Source organism: Labrus mixtus, chromosome 7, assembly GCF_963584025.1.
Source record: "Labrus mixtus chromosome 7, fLabMix1.1, whole genome shotgun sequence".
In the NCBI taxonomy this organism is placed as follows: domain Eukaryota; kingdom Metazoa; phylum Chordata; class Actinopteri; order Labriformes; family Labridae; genus Labrus; species Labrus mixtus.
In genome coordinates, this window is record NC_083618.1 from 9,668,820 (window position 1) to 9,684,708 (window position 15,889).

Genomic DNA, 15,889 nt, shown 5'->3' on the forward strand with positions numbered 1-15,889 from the left:
CATTCAAGAGGGGACAGAATAACAGATAAACACTGTGTAATATAGAGTCTAATCGATTCATTGAGACTTTGTCAGAGGTGATTAATTTGTGCAGTTTTTTAGTTTATAATCTGAACACAATCGAGGCTTTAAAAGGGACCTACTTACTGCAGGGGATTTTATTGGACTGAATTACATAACGCAGCTGCTTTTGTTATTTTGCCCACCTCTATGTGTTCATTATTTTTTGTCAAACACTTCCAACAAAAACCCACAGTCACACAGCCTGACTCATCCTCTCCAACATACCAAAAATAAAAGCTTGATGTTGAGAAAATGAAGTGCCATGAGAAACAACCTTTTAGTCTCACACACACATGCACACACACACACACACACACACACACACACACACACATGAAGCATCCATGTTTGCACTCACCTTTGCAGCTGGTGTTATCTGCTGGGTCGAGTATTTGGTCTTCTGCACAGGCACACTGCCGGCCGCCTGGAATGGCCAGACACAAACTGCTGCAGCCGCCGTTGTACACACGGCACGCGTTTGAGCCTGTAAATGAAGAAACATCCGCAGATGTGTAAGGAGGAATGCAAACACAAACTGGTTTTATGAATGCCTCGTGTACTGTATTTATAGAGCCATCATTTATGCTTGGATGGACAGAACAATAATCCCTTGTACCTTGCTGCTGTTGGGGGTCGTACATTCGGATCTCAAAGATGGGCGGTCTCTCGTTGCGCAGCAGAGTGGCGACGCCAGTGGTGGTGTCCAACTTGTAAATGCTGCCACTGCGATACTCGTTCCAGAACAAGAAGTTTTTATAGTGGCAGAGACCAAAGGCGTGGTTCAGCTCCTGACCTTCGTACACAGTCTGGTGATGTGGGAAAAGTTGGTCAAATATTCAAATATTCTTCCAAAACAGACTGCTGACCTCTGTGCCCAGAATGACAGTTCCAAACATGTTCATACAAATAAAGATAGAAGAGAGTATACACAACTTAAGATGAAGTGTGATGTTTTTTGTTTTCTCCCTTTGACATTTCAATCAATTATGCTAAAACTCTAAATCTCTTTGACTACCTTAGAGCAGAGATAGATTTGATAAAATAAATTAAAAAAAGGTCATGGATCTCTCTGGTAATAAAATACATTCTTCAGTATGTAAGTAACATTTTTGATTTTAGTTTTTAAGCATGAACTGTTAAATTCCACACACTGGATAATACATTGAAAATGCTTGAAACCCTGCCCATTAAAAAAAACAGCACAGAGACCCATTAAAACAACAAAATGCTGAGGAATGAGCAGTATTAAAAAGGCTAAAGCCCACAGTCTTCAGCCTGAAGGACCACACACAGTCCTCCACTGCTTTAAAATACATTCTTTATGAGCTCCCTCAGCAAATGCCAGACCCCGTCAAAATAATCCCCTGCCTCCATTCCCGTGCACCACTTCGTCTGTTTACTGCATGAAATAATCCTGGTGATGGCGAGCGAGTGCTGACCTTGCGTTCTGAGCTGTTGAGGTAGACCATCTCGATGCGGTCGTAGTAGGCATCCACCCAGTAGAGGACTCCCTGTGGGATGTCCAGACTCAGACCATTGGGCCACAGCACCGTCTTACTGGTCAGGAACACGTTTCTGTTGGAGCCGTCCATCCAAGCCCGCTCGATTTTGCCCCTTTTGCTCTCCTTAGGGTCCTCCTCCCAGTCCGTCCAGTACATCCACCTGAGGACACACAAAGGGGAGTGTAATGACTGACGTGGTAGAAAAAAATTTGGAATATATATTCAGTCATTTTGAAGAATATCTGGGCATTAACAGAGCCGATTGCATATTGGTAAATCTCTAGCTACCCTAAAGCGCAAAACAGTCATCAGAGCATCCAGGTAGCTCCACAGTTTTTCTCATCTGATCACCCAGAGGCAAACCAGGAACTTAAATACCTGTCAATCTTCTCCACTGATCTCAGCTCAGCCTGTGAGCCTCAGCTGTCAGGAATATTCCGCAAAACTAGACACAATCCCCCATACTGGAAGATGACTGGCATTAGCATTAACATTTCATATTCCCTTTTCCTTTCTTTTCTGCAGATTTCCCCCTCCTCCTCCTCTCTTCTCCCTGAGCCTGACTGATTACAGGCATTAGTGGAGGCGAGTGCCTTTCCCCTGGGGAGTGTGTGGACACACATCACCCTGTCACTAGCAATCCAAATAGCGTGTGTGTGTATGCCTATGAGAGCGTTTATTTTTTTTATAAGAGAGAGTAAGGTCAGGTCGATGATACTTATCCATAAAAAGCAAGATTAAGAGCTATTTGAAATAGTGCGAGAGATATGCCTGTGTGTTGCTTTTGGAGCTTTGGAGGAAATCTATCATTTAACACTGAAAATTATCAACATGTTTATTAAATAGTGTGTGATGATGAGTGTAGTATATAGTCACATTTTTAAAAGCCTAGGTGATCATGATTTACAACGGATACTGCAGAACATTGTGAAGAGACATGACAAACACCCCTTCACTGCAAAACAGCTATCTCAGAACTGGCATCTTTGAACTGCTGCCTAAATCTCTACCTGGCAGAGCGGCTCTTACTCTTGATCCTTCTCAGTGACCTTTATGTACTATCTCTGGACTAAAAACATCAAACTCCATCACTCCCTCCACCTCTTTGTCCTCCTTACCCGTTGACGGGATCCACTACGATGGCTCGAGGGTGAGTCATTTTTCCCTCGATGAGGGTTTTGCGAGTCTGTGAAGCCTTTTCCAGCCGAGCCACACTGATGGTTTTCTTAGGCCCATCATCTGTCCAGTACAAGTTGTCAGCCATCCAGTCGACGGCTATGCCCTCTACTGTGTGAATGCCTGTCAGAAAAATATACTGTTTTTTTAGAACACACATTAAAGCAATACTGACTGCAAAATCACTTACACCTTACACCTTAGTACACAATAAGCATGTATTTATTAGTATTTTCATCATTTAGGCTTTTAAAAGTCTAAATTTGTGTCTTCTCCTTATAGGGATCATGTGGACAAAAAGAACCCAAACCTTTTTTTTTAAGAATTTTAAGGCCTATGGTTGATTATCACTCAATGTTAACCTGTTTATAAACCTTACATGATTTCAGAAAATACACACTGGCCCTTGTACTGTATTTTCTATCCAGATTTTGTTTCCATCATTTTTGTTAGGCTAACTATATATCCTACCTTCCTTCACAATAGTATCTCTCTCCGTTCCATCAATCTTCTGTCGTCCGATGATATAGCTGGTGGCGTCGGCAAAGTAAATGAACTCGCTCTCTGAATGAAAGTCCAGAGCTCTGGGGTTCATCAGATTCTCAATTGGGATCATGTACTCGTCTGGCACCTTGGCATTCAAATCCATGCCCCTGATGACCCCTGGCCGACCTTTCCCATACACCAAGAAGAGTTCATGTTCGGGTTCTGCAGAAAAAACAATAAATCAGAGAGAAAAAAAAGACTGTAGGGTAGACCTGGATTTATGTGTACAGAATAAAACAGACATCTTTCAACTTCTTTCACCTGCCTATAGCCTGCTCTTTACAGATTTCTGTTGACAAAGAATCAAAAAACTAGCTGCTGACTCATGGTTTCCTCTTTTCCAAATAATGCGTATTGATTAAACAAGCAAATAGCATGCAAGACCAGCAAAAGGCCTAAATGAAAATTAAGTGATTTTCAATCATGGCAGAGAAAGATTAGCCGGAGGAGAGGGCTGCCTATAGTTGAATCAATTGTGTTTTTCTCAAGGACAGTTTATTCTCAGCAGGCAGATCGATGTGATTTCATTATTGGTTGATAGAATATGAAAACACCTCTCAGAACAAGCTGAATCAGCCTGACAGCTTTATGTGGAGGTCAGTTCAGAGGTAGAGAGTAAGACCTAGTTCTCTGCTCTTCTTTTTTTTTTGCATAGCTTTCTCCCAGCCCCCCGGCCCAGGGGAGAACCACATCCCTGATCCAACCTTGGCTGCCCTTGTCTTCAGGTCAGTAGAGCTGAATCACTGCAGCCCCTGACTTAATACTTACAGTTAGGCTGGGAGCACGCAGATATCAGCTCTGGATGTGCTGAGTCTACACTACAGTGCAGTAGTTCCCTTCTTTATCAGATATTCACCCATAGTCCTGTTAGATGAGCTTCTTCGCAGCTAAAGTGATAATGTGAATTTATTCTAAACTTATTTTTCTTGAAAAAATTAAAATACCAATGTTGATGTTACATCTTTTTTTTTTATCACAATTAAACTGTCAATGTTATTTATCAATAGTTTCACCAATGTATCCAAAATGAAGTTAGCTATTTTTAACCGCCATAATTTCCACTACTTTTAGCTAACCATGACGAATTAAACCATTAATGCATACAGCTACTTTACAGAACTATAACAAGCTAAAGTAGCCTTCAGCTACATGTTTTTCATTTTCATTTTGTTAATTTATACATTAGAAAATAAGGAACTTAAACGTTTGTTTTTGTGTGTTGTTTTCTTGTTAAATCTTAACCATAAAGCCAGCATTTTAAGCTAACTGTTAGCTTGATAGCTAGTTTACCAGATGTCACCAATGGTCTCCATAAGGCTCAGTGCATACTTTTTCAATTTCTTTCAATTCAAGGAAGTAAAAAGAAGGCAGGCATGAGACTAGTTGAACATAAAGATAACAAGTGTTTAGCTCTTCGTAACTTTAGCTAGTTATCTATTTCAACTATTGGGTCATTTAGCACCTTTAGGTCACTTCACGTTTTTTACTTTAAGTAGAATTCAACCAATAATTCATAACTTTATTATGCTAACAATGTTTTACCAGTGTGTTTTATCAAACAATAAATGTACATATTTTTTACGAGTGTTTTACCTTACTCTTAGGTCTGAGACTGGGTTCATTCTGCATCTTTTGAAAAATACTTCTAGGAAAAAAAAGGCCAACCAAAATACTACTTTTATAAAAACTGTTAAGCTAGTCATTACTTTGGTTAGCTAGTTATCTATTTTAAAAATGCAGCCACTTAGCCACTAAGGTACTTCTAATCAGATTTGTTTCATTTAAAACACTATTTAACCATCTGTTTTAGCTAACTGTTTTGCTAGTTTACTTGCTAATCGGTTACACAATTGGCATTAGCGCCAACAAAACATTAACAAATGTCTGCACCTTCACCCTCTGCATACTTCTGAAAGTAGTAAAGTAGTAAAAGAATAATGGGATAGGGCCTGGGGACAGGTTGGTTTTAAAATTTCAAATTGTGAAGTTTGGTTTTATTTTAAATATTAGGTGGCTAGTTAAGCCATTTATTAACTAATAAAGTGCCAATTTTTAAGTTATTTCAAAAACGTAAATAAGCGTAAGCCTTGATATGTTTCATCTATTAACTGATATTGATCTATATTTATATTCCAAACAATTCTGGAGCTTTTTACTCCCCTAAACTTTCTATATTCCCTTTAGGAAACTGCAGCAGTACCCTCAGAGATACCGGTATCTGAATAAATGTTCCCACTGATGTGTGAAAGAGTATTTTGACAGCTATCTCACAGTAACAACTGAAGTCTCTTTGTAGTCATCATTATTTCATTTCTCTGTAGTCCCACTTACTTTTGCAGGATTTGCCATCACTGCCTAGGCTGAATCCAGAGCGACAGCGGCAGGTTCTGGTTTTGTGGCCGTTTCCCAGCAGACAGATGTCAGAGCAGCCTCCGGCCTTCCCATTCTGGTCCACCTCACATGCATGGCTACGTACTACACACCACAGAGATCGGAAATTAACACCAAAGAACCAGAAGCACAAATACAGTTTTTACAAGTGAATAAAATAAAAAAAACATTTGAGTCTACCTGGCGGCTGGCGTCTCTGGTGGTAGACGTGCAGTGCTCCTCCTTTGTCTACCCTGGTCACCACTTGGTAGTCTGTGCTGTTGAAGCGGTTAACTCTGATCACGCTGGTTTTCGGCTGCATGTTAGCGTTGTCTGAGTTGGTGGCGTACAGATAGTTTTCAAACACAGTCAGCCCGTAAAGGTGCTCGATCTTTAAGTCGGGAAAATGGAAAGTCAGAATACAAAGGCAGTTAAGGGAGACTGTAACAGAGAGGAAGATGGTATTTGTACTAATGTTTTTTACTTGGTAAGCATAAAATATGTGTTGTGGATAAAAGACAGTTCTACACCCACTGATTTTCACTCTGGATGTTTGTTTCCGGATGTACTATGCCCTTATATAAACATATTGGACCATGATGGATAAAAATCTCATTATTCAATGTGATATTCACTCCGGTTAGTCTGGTGAGTCCATCCTATTTCTTATATGGAAAAAAATCTCAGTCCATTACTGCCATTATACCATGGCCACTTACCACAAAAATATAATTTATCCTCTATGTTCAAAAGAAATCTTTTTAGTAACTTTTTCCCCATGGTTAGTTATATTTTACAAGTGACTGTAAAATAGTAATGTAGCAACAAGATGTATCGTTGCCATGGTTTCTTTTAATTTAAAAACCTGCTGTGTTGTGGTGCACTGTTAACTGTTTACCAGAAGTCTTTTAGAGGTGTCCTGTTACACATCTCTGGCAGCTCTCTGGCTTTGGTTCTTCTATATTTATTTTTTGCTTAATGGTACACAATAGTGTTATATGGTGATGTAAAGGGTAGAACTGTGAGGAACCAGAATAGCTTCCTCTTCTCCAAAAGAAGGAAAATCACTGACAAATCAGTCCTCTATCTGACAAAATGAGGAAGAAAAGCAGGACTAGGACTTGATCTGACCAAACATAGTCAGTGACTCAGTGTCCCATGAGGCCGTGTCTGCAGCGGCAGTAAACCTGAGGTGTCATTGTGGTAGGCTGCAAGGAGCTCGCTGGACCAAAGAGAGACACGCAGAGGGACACGGACAGTGAGTTAGATAAAAATGTTACTATCATAGGCTGAAGTGCAAAGCTCTGCTGAGGTGACACTCTCTATGGAGACCTGCTGAGCTATCACACTGTCCAAAAAACACGATATTGGTGGGTGGCAGATGTCCTAGAGGTTAGGTTTGAGTCCAGCCTGTGGCTCCTTTCCTGCATGCCATTCCCCCCCATCCCTGGTTTTCTACTCTAACCACTGTTCTATCTAATAAAGGCAACAAGGCCAAAATAATTTTTTTTAAAAACAACACATTAGTTATAGGGTACTAGTTCAGCTCAGTTGGTGGAGCAGGACTAACATTTACAGAGGCTACAGTCCTCTTAGCATTGGTCGCATGTTCAACTTTTGAAGTTTCACCTTAACAAGAGAGTATGTCAGGCCTTTGTAAAGATAAACATTCTTAATAAAACCGCCCACACTAAGCCCCATCAATAACAACCTCCCTTTTAACCTTTACTTGAAGGATGAGCAAGTTCTAATGTCCTATAACAGGTGCTAACACACACACACACAGAGCAAGAGAAGTAGTTTGTTTGTCTTTGTTCCCTCAGGCTGGGTGAGTAAATGAAGCCATTACTTCTTTACAAATCACAGTTAAAGCCATGGCAACACGTTTAAGACCCTCTGTGCTTCACCAGCGCTGCAACATCTAAACAACAGCTTCAGTATTAGACAGAATTAATCAGCCACTTGAATGAAAAGGCAAATGTCCACCATCTTTTCTCTGCTCATTAATCAGTGTGCAAGAAGACATCATGGGAGCACACAGGATAAACATCAGGTGTGTTATAAATGTAAAGGGAGCAATAAAGCACACTTTATAGTTCTTCAAACATTATAAAGGATTCACAAGACAGCAGATTTAAGATAGATTATTCGATGCTAATGTTATGAACAGTAGCTGTTCTTACCAGCAGGCCTTGGATGATGGTGTGTCGGTTCTTGCCTTCGTAGTCCACGACCTCGATGTAGTCCAGATATGCATCAGCCCAGTACACCAGCCTGCTGACCAGGTCCAGCGTGATGCCATGCGGAAACACAATCTTACTGTCCACTAGCTTGGTTCTGTTCTGGCCGTCCATGTCGCAACGCTCTACTTTTGGGATCTGACCGTAGTCTGTGAAGAAAACCTTCCTGTGGACAACAAAGGATCAGACCTGATCAGGACACATGGACAAGATTCCATATTTGGCTCATTTATCTTTGTTATAATTGATTGCTTAGCCTCTGCGCAAGGAGACAATAATAATTAGGATTTTCAGTAGGAGACATGTCTCATGGTAGATAGTGGGAGTTATATTTTAAATCCAGTTTAGGAGTAATGATGAGGATTGGCTGAGTATCCCTAGTTATTTCAAGGCTCTGGAGCTTCTGGAGTGTATTTGTGAACATTTGTAGTTTTTCAGTCAGGGAATATTTTGAAGGAAAACATTTACACTGGAAACCAGATTTATCAAGTAAAGTTTGTCAGAGCATAATCTTTATTTTCCTAAGTTTAACACTGCTGCTAAAAACAAAAACATAATTATACTTATCAAATATCTTGGGATTTCCTGTCAAAACGAAACCTAAAAAAAACTTTGCGAGTCATTCCTAAACCAGTAACCAGCAAACAAAGAACAGTAGAAACTTCATTTTACTTCTTTTTTTTTACAGAAAAAAATGTCTATGTAAGAAGTGGTCATTGATCTTTTAGAACAACAAAGGATTTTATTTTCTGTTATTCGTTCTTATTGCTGTTTTTCTCCCCCTCTAATGACCCTGCAGACCTAACAAAAGAAAACAGCTCCTGGGAATCCACCTAACCTTGTTACTGGGAGAACCAACTACAGCCAAGGATATGTGCAGGAACGCACGCAGCTCCGAGCAACTTAGCGCACACACACAGATGTTCTCATTTTCCTTCGCTCAGACATATGTACACTCACAAAAACATGCACCACAGTTATACAAACACTTTGAGGAACTCAGTGATAAAGGCTGGTACCAAACAACATAGCTGTTACAAAATCATGGGGTTTTTTTCAAACTCAAAATCTACCATCAGCATACCACAGAGGAACAGAACATCTGTACTCAATTACTCCAATGTCAAAGCCTCCGTTTGGCCTCCCCCCGTTTCAACTTGTTTAAAAGTTTGGTAACAATGACAGATTGAAAAAACGGACTCTTCTTGCTCTCATGTAACTGTTAGTTTGCAAGGTTTACTTAGAGGGAATTTTAAGGTATGTGCACATTTATAGTATATTTCCTTTCATGTCATGTGTGTGTGCCTTTGTTATGCATTAGACAGATAGAAAGTGGTCTAACTGACCCCATGGTGGGGTCCAGGGCGATGCCTTTGGGGTTGTACAGCTCCTGGTCCAGAAGGGTGACACATGTCTGCCCGTCCTTGTCACACACGAAGATCCTGTCGTCCACGTCATCCACAAAGTAGAAGTTTCCGGTGAGCCAGTCAATGGCCATCTGTTCCACATCTGGAGAGAGAGAGAGAGGGGGTCCCAAGATGAGAGGAGAGGAGAGGAGGGGGTTCGACGTGGACACAGGAGATACAGGAAGAAGGTATACAATTTCAGTGTGTGATGTTTTTGTACACACTTGCACAGATGAGTAAGAGGTTTGACTCATAGTCATGTGATGAAGTACATTTGTCAGCAATACTGTGTAGAAGCTACTTCAAGAGCTGCAAAAACAAGCACACATTCATACACAGTCCAGAGTTTTAGGTTTGTATTTAGTGTAGTTTTCCTGACTGACAAATGAGATGACATACAACACAACTTAGCATATGTCTAAGTATCATGTCTATCATTCAAAGTTGCACAGATGGACAGATAGTGAGACAGACTGTTTGGTGCCTCAAGGTGTCAGATGTTGCAGAGATGTAGCTAAGCCATGACGATTGTGCTTTTTTTTGGTTATATTTCTTTTCCAAACTCTCAGCTCAAGGGGCAGGCTGGGCATGCATGAAAATCAAACATTTAGACTCATTACATGGCTTCACACACATTTTATGGAAAATTTACAGTCTACAGAATTTCAACAGAGACTAGCCTGTAAAAGAGAAAAAAAACCACTAGAATACCCCCGCTTCGTCGGAACTGTTCTCAATGCGGTTCAGGACCACATAGGAGGGTATGGAAGAAGAGAAAATAGTAAAAAAAAAAAAAAAAAAAAAAGGAATGACATGAGACATTAATATACCCCTCTCTGTCTCATCCCCTGCTCTTCCTTCCTTTCGTCAAACACCAGCTCAGCCACAGTGAGCTCGAGCCAAGGATCAGAGACAGAAAGCTATTGTTAAAGCTGAATGAAAGGAGATGTGAGGGAATTAAAGGTCCAGGATGATCAATTTACTGCAGCAAGTAAGTGGTGGAGAGCAACAAAGTCCGCCTTAACATTGTATTTGACGTGAGATTCTTGCTCTTTTCTGAAGTTGTATTCATTTATTCAACTCCATATTTTTACTCAAAGTATTTCACAGCTAGAGTAAGCGATTTCATGGCAAACTTAATGTAATTCATATATTTAAATAAATATGTAAGCAGTATATTAAATGTCATGCACTGCTGAAAAAAAAAATCAAACTACCAAACAGTATAAAAACTGTAAGAATAAGCTCTACAGGGGCTCAGTGTAGACTAGTGGTCATGTAAAGCGCCCCGTGTGCGGAGGCTATTGTCTTCTAAGTCGGCAGCCAGGGTTCAACTACAACCCCCTGCTCCTTCCCTGCATGTCATTCCTTACTCTCTCATCCCTGTTTCCAACTCTATCCACTGACTTATTGATACAGACATAAAAGTCCAAAGATAAACTTAATAAAAGAGTAAGCTCCTCAATTAAGCTAGCACAATGCTTTTCAATAATTTAAAATACGATGACAGGTACAGAGGTCTGCCTGCGTAGTTGATACTGTCAATACAAATGTAGTAATAAAAACAGATGGTTTTGGCCCCTTGAGCTCAATGAAAACATGCAGCATTGCACAAACAGACATCTTGTTGAAAAGTTGTCATTAGGCAACAGTTCATTTCCATTTCATTTCTGACTGTGGTTGTGCAAAGGGACTGACTCATACTTCATCAAGCACAGACTTTTTTTATTTAAATAAAGAAATCTTAAAAAGTGAAATGAAACTATACATGGACATTTGAATGGGCAAGAGAGTGAGTGAAGAGAGGGAGGAAAGAAGGAATGGGGAGGAGGGCTTTACAAACCACAGGATTTGTATTTTCACAGCTGCCACAAGCTCTGCTCTCCACATCCACACACAATAACATACTGACTCTCACACAACCTCTCAGACACCGGGTGAAAGTCGTGCTGCGGGGGGCCATGGTCGTGCAGTGGGAGGTGCTAAGGGTGGAGGTCTAATAAGGTGGTATGTTTACTGAGGCGACTGGGTCACTGTGATGATTTGGGGGAACTCAAGGATCAATTTTCTCCAGCCGGAAAGGAAAAGCTTACATTGGGGAAATGACGAAGCAGATTCCTCACCATAAGAGCACATTCAAAATAATTCAGAGAAATTCCAGAGGAGAACTCAAGGTTCCGAAAAACTGACACGCTTCTCTGCAGTGTGAAAAGCAAAGGGGGGGGGGGGGGGGGGGGGGGGGGCACTCAGAAACTTTTAGTCTGAGTCAAAGTGGAAAACAGATAAAAGAAAAATGCAGAGAAAAGAAGAAAAAAGAGAGAAGAAAGAGGGAAGGGGTGATCCGATTTCCACTCGGGCAAACTTGGTCGTTGTGTAAAAGCATTTCTGAGGTTTAGGGGAAAGGGGGGGGGGGGGGGGCGTATTCCCAAAGGTGTTCTCAATTCTTCAACTCCGAGTTCTCCATTTAAATGCTTCCAGCTGCCCAACAACATGCTCATTCACTGATTAAGCAACAGATAAACAAAAAAAAAAGGGGGGGGGGATTGTGCAATATTCTAAAAGTTTACTGAAGACTGAAAAAAGTTCATCGCCTGCTTTCCATTTTCCAAAATGGCTCCAGTGAGGTCAAAGACGTTTTCTATCTCCTCCCATTCTCCTTTTCTCTCTCTCTCTCTCTCCTCCTCCATGCATCATCCCCCTATCCCTCCCCTTTGTCTGTTCCCCAGAGGTGGAAAAACAGTCTGGATTCATTAACTGCAGCTCTGTCTGTCTGAAACTAGGCTATAAAAAACAACACGGCATTATTGAAAAAACAGAACCGACTGCCTTCTTCATTTTTTCCCCCAGCTTTCTCTAAACAACTTGTTGTCCGCATGTTTTCTTATTCATCCCTGTTGGTCCAAGGAAAACAACAGGCGAGTGAGTGGATGTCTAGATTATGTATTCAAAATGTAGCAACGGTAGTCAGAGTTTGTGAGAGAACAAGTGAGGGGCATACATTTTTACAGAGACGTGCTTGTACTTTGCCTCAAACACTGGGTATCCATAGTGTAGTGAGATCACTCGTATTACGTTTAAAGCACGATATTTTTAATCGTGTCGTTTTTTTAAACTGTGATTGAAGCATTAACCCTAACTGCCCAAGCACCCCAACCCCCACTACACCTCGCCAAACTCCCGCAGTCCAAAACACTCCCTAAAGCATCTGGAGAAGGCGTCACAGCAGAAACACACAGATGGGGGGGGGGGGGGGGGAGCATGACAAAAAAAAAAAACAACGCAAATTTAGTGTGTGGTTTTGTTCAGACCCAGAAGAAATACAAAGCTAGACAGGAAAAATTGGATAACTTGAAGCACTGAAATGTATTTCCTAGCTCAGAGGGGGAATGGTTTAAAGCCGAATAAAGTGTTGAATTGAGAGAAGATTTGAAAATGTGCTGACCGGCCTTGCCTTTTAACAGCACATGACCTCTTAAGGAGATTTCAGGCCAGTGTCTGTGCTAAGGAGACCGCTGTGGCTCGCTGAGCAGGTACTGGAGCTCTTTCAGTACAAGCAGAGAGAGAGGCGGCTTAGTGACAGCTCTGGAATCAGCCCTTCTGTGCATAGCTTGACATATAATACTTAATGTTGAGCTGTTTCACTTACACAGGGAGCCTTCTCAGCCCCCCTATGTTAGAATAACTGATTAAACTTAATGTCACCTTGACAAGCATATGCATGCAAAAGTTGCTTCATATAAATAATGTCCAAAGCATAGTCATGCAATTTACAATGAATTGCCAAGTTGTGAGGAAATGTTAATTAGATGCACCAGAGTCCCTGAAAGTAATCAACAAACAACAACAAATGTTTAAAATGCGCTGTGTGTGCTCTGCAAATGGTATTGTTTATGCAGTCTGGCTGTTCTTACATTTTTACTGTCACATGGGCCTAACATCACTCCTTTTTTTTTTCACGACTGACAATGACTTGTATAATTAGAAATGGCAAGTTAGAGACGGGGACAAATATAGAATGAGACTACGTGGATGTGTCATGTAATTTGGCAGAAGAAAGTGAGACTGAAAAAACAGCCAAAGGGAATGTAATGAAAGTAAGGGAGAGGGAGGGAGAGAGAGAGAGAGAGAGAGAGAGAGAGAGCGAGGGAGAGCAGCGGGGGGCAGGGACACATCTGGACAACTCATCGTGGCATACTGGGGTCATGAGTCACTCCAACCACAAGCACATCATTTGATGCATGTTTACCCCTGCCATTAGTTGCTTTGGGCTTCCTCTATGTTGACTGTGGGTAGAAACTTGCTCCTCCTATTCTGTCACACTCACGCCAGCGGCCGGTCAAAGAGACCCACTCTGCTGTCTCGACAGTCACTCCAGATTATTGACTGGGACAGACGACAAAATCCTGCACTTTTGTGTTTTGTATTTTCTTTCTGCTGACATGGGTTATGCTGTTTTTTTAGACATAAGACCTAAGACCTTTAGACATAATAGCTACAGTCATCATTAACATGAAGATTCATACCTGGGTACGCCTGAGATTTGGTTGCTTTTCTTCTGCATATATTTGTTTTTTAGTTTGTATCTTCCATTTAGATTAGAATTTTGTAATATTGTCAATTTGACACAAGACGATCCCTTCAGTTGTTTGTTTACATCATCAGTTCTGCTCTAATCGTTCATTATTAATGATTAGCATCCCGCCAATGCTCTTTAAGGCAGCCCCGTTTTGTCTGTCTGTGTGCACATTCTGTCTTTGAGTTTTGTGTTCAAGAAGGCTTTGCTGCAGTGTGTGTGGGAGTTTGCATGTGTGGGGGACAGCCGTGGAGAACCCAGCTAAAGCTGCTGGAATTTCCTGCAGATTTTTCTGCTTCTTAAATAGTCGAGTCCAATGTGAGCCAAGGTTTGGGTAAAGCTGCACCATTATAGCACAGCAACAAACCCTTGTTTTTCAATTACTCTGATCATTATTACTTTTAATAAACTCTGTATAATGACAGAATATTTAATTTTAAAACAGTCGGTTATGGAGCCTGATTGATTACAGTCTGTTCTGTATGATATGCTAATAACAAAAGTTCCATTAGCAAGGCTCAGAATAAACAGAGAGGTACTGCAGGCTCGATCTTCATGTTAATTCTGTGAGGGACACAGCCGCCTCATGCATAATTCTTATAGTTTGGAGCTTGTCATCATCTGATGTGAAACAAACATATTTCCACATGACAGCTCGACCACATTGTGCGTGCGTATGGAGGACAGAGCAGCTCGACTGTCATCATTCGGTGGTTTCATTTTCTCTGATGGTCAGCACTGAGAAAGTCATTTCTGCGATGTTAAAGCAATCGCTGTCCTTGTGGAAAAGAGATTTGAACGGAGACAAGCCACTGCACACTATGCTCCTAATTCTTGTACGCAAGTAAAAAAAAACGAAGAGCAAGAGAGAAGCGTAATAAATCTAAGGTGTTACTCCATGTCATTTGAATATGTCTGCAGTAAACCCTCTGGAAATTTGGCTTTAAATAATAAAATGATATCAAAGTTAACCACTCACATCTTAGAACATAGTGTCTTTCTAACTATTAAGAAACCTTAGTTAATAAAGAGGTCATTGAACTTTTTAGATCATTATAAAGACTGTGCAGGTGTGGCAGACATCCTCTCCCTAGCTCCCTGTTAGCATGAGCTGCTAACTGCGCACTTTGATATTTTATTAGAAAGTAAGTACAGTAGATGGTCACAAATGACATAGCTGTAAGTACTGACAGTTCCATTGGCTTTTGTACTATTTAGCAGCAGAAGCACAAAATACAATAATGACAGTGGACAGAAATGCATAAAGTATAAATTCCTTTAACTGATGTTTGCAGATAACTATGATAATGCCGACCATGTCAAACCATACGCAACCAACTTCCGAGAAGACACTGTAGGACAATCATGACGCAATTGTTTGTATAAATGTGTTGTTTCTGTTGCTGCTTTGCCTCTGAATCACCAAGACGACAAGCTGCCCAAAACTCAGGCCAACACACGGCCAGAAGCTCGGGGCCTTGAATGATGAAAGGATAAAGGAAGGGCAGAGAAGCTGGCAGGTTGTCTACGCTCAGTACACGCATGTATACTCATCTGTGTACATTCACGCCCCTTAAGATCGCCAGAGGCCAACTTTTAGTTTCAATTCTCCAGGAAAAAAGAACAAAATGTTTTCTGAAGAAACTGAAGTCATGGAAAAGCACAGCTGCCTTTAATGTGCAGCCACAACAATATGTCTGACTCACAGGCACAAGAGAAGAGATGTTGAGGACACGTCTATTCCACAGGTATTTATGCTCCATTCAGTCTGGCTACATTTTCCTGGAAATATATTTTTGAAAATCTGACAAACATTAGCATCCAGAGGTAGGATTATCGAAGGCCTGTTCCCGGGGACGGGCTCTATAACACCCTTTCCTGATGGGTAAGAAAGAATATCCAAGAACAAAAACCCAGCTGAATCACAATTACCTAAAAGTCTAACTCCTTGGTTGTATTTTAGAAAGACGGAGACACATTACAGATAGCAACAGGGACAAAGAAAACATCTGA

At 40.9% G+C, this 15,889-nt stretch overlaps 1 protein-coding gene across 2 annotated transcripts in view; it reads right to left on the reverse strand.

The window, feature by feature from the left end:
- LOC132977808 (low-density lipoprotein receptor-related protein 1-like) overlaps positions 1–15,889 on the reverse strand; it is a 93,680-nt gene that overhangs the window by 43,257 nt on the left and 34,534 nt on the right. For both annotated transcript variants that reach the window (XM_061042660.1, XM_061042661.1), the window contains exons 7-15: positions 9,244–9,406; positions 7,841–8,063; positions 5,859–6,048; positions 5,619–5,762; positions 3,213–3,449; positions 2,684–2,864; positions 1,503–1,725; positions 680–869; positions 422–547 (exon numbers count right to left, since the gene is read on the reverse strand). In XM_061042660.1, the coding sequence (XP_060898643.1) occupies positions 422–547; positions 680–869; positions 1,503–1,725; positions 2,684–2,864; positions 3,213–3,449; positions 5,619–5,762; positions 5,859–6,048; positions 7,841–8,063; positions 9,244–9,406 (1,677 nt within the window). The remainder of the gene's footprint in view (positions 1–421; positions 548–679; positions 870–1,502; positions 1,726–2,683; positions 2,865–3,212; positions 3,450–5,618; positions 5,763–5,858; positions 6,049–7,840; positions 8,064–9,243; positions 9,407–15,889) is intronic.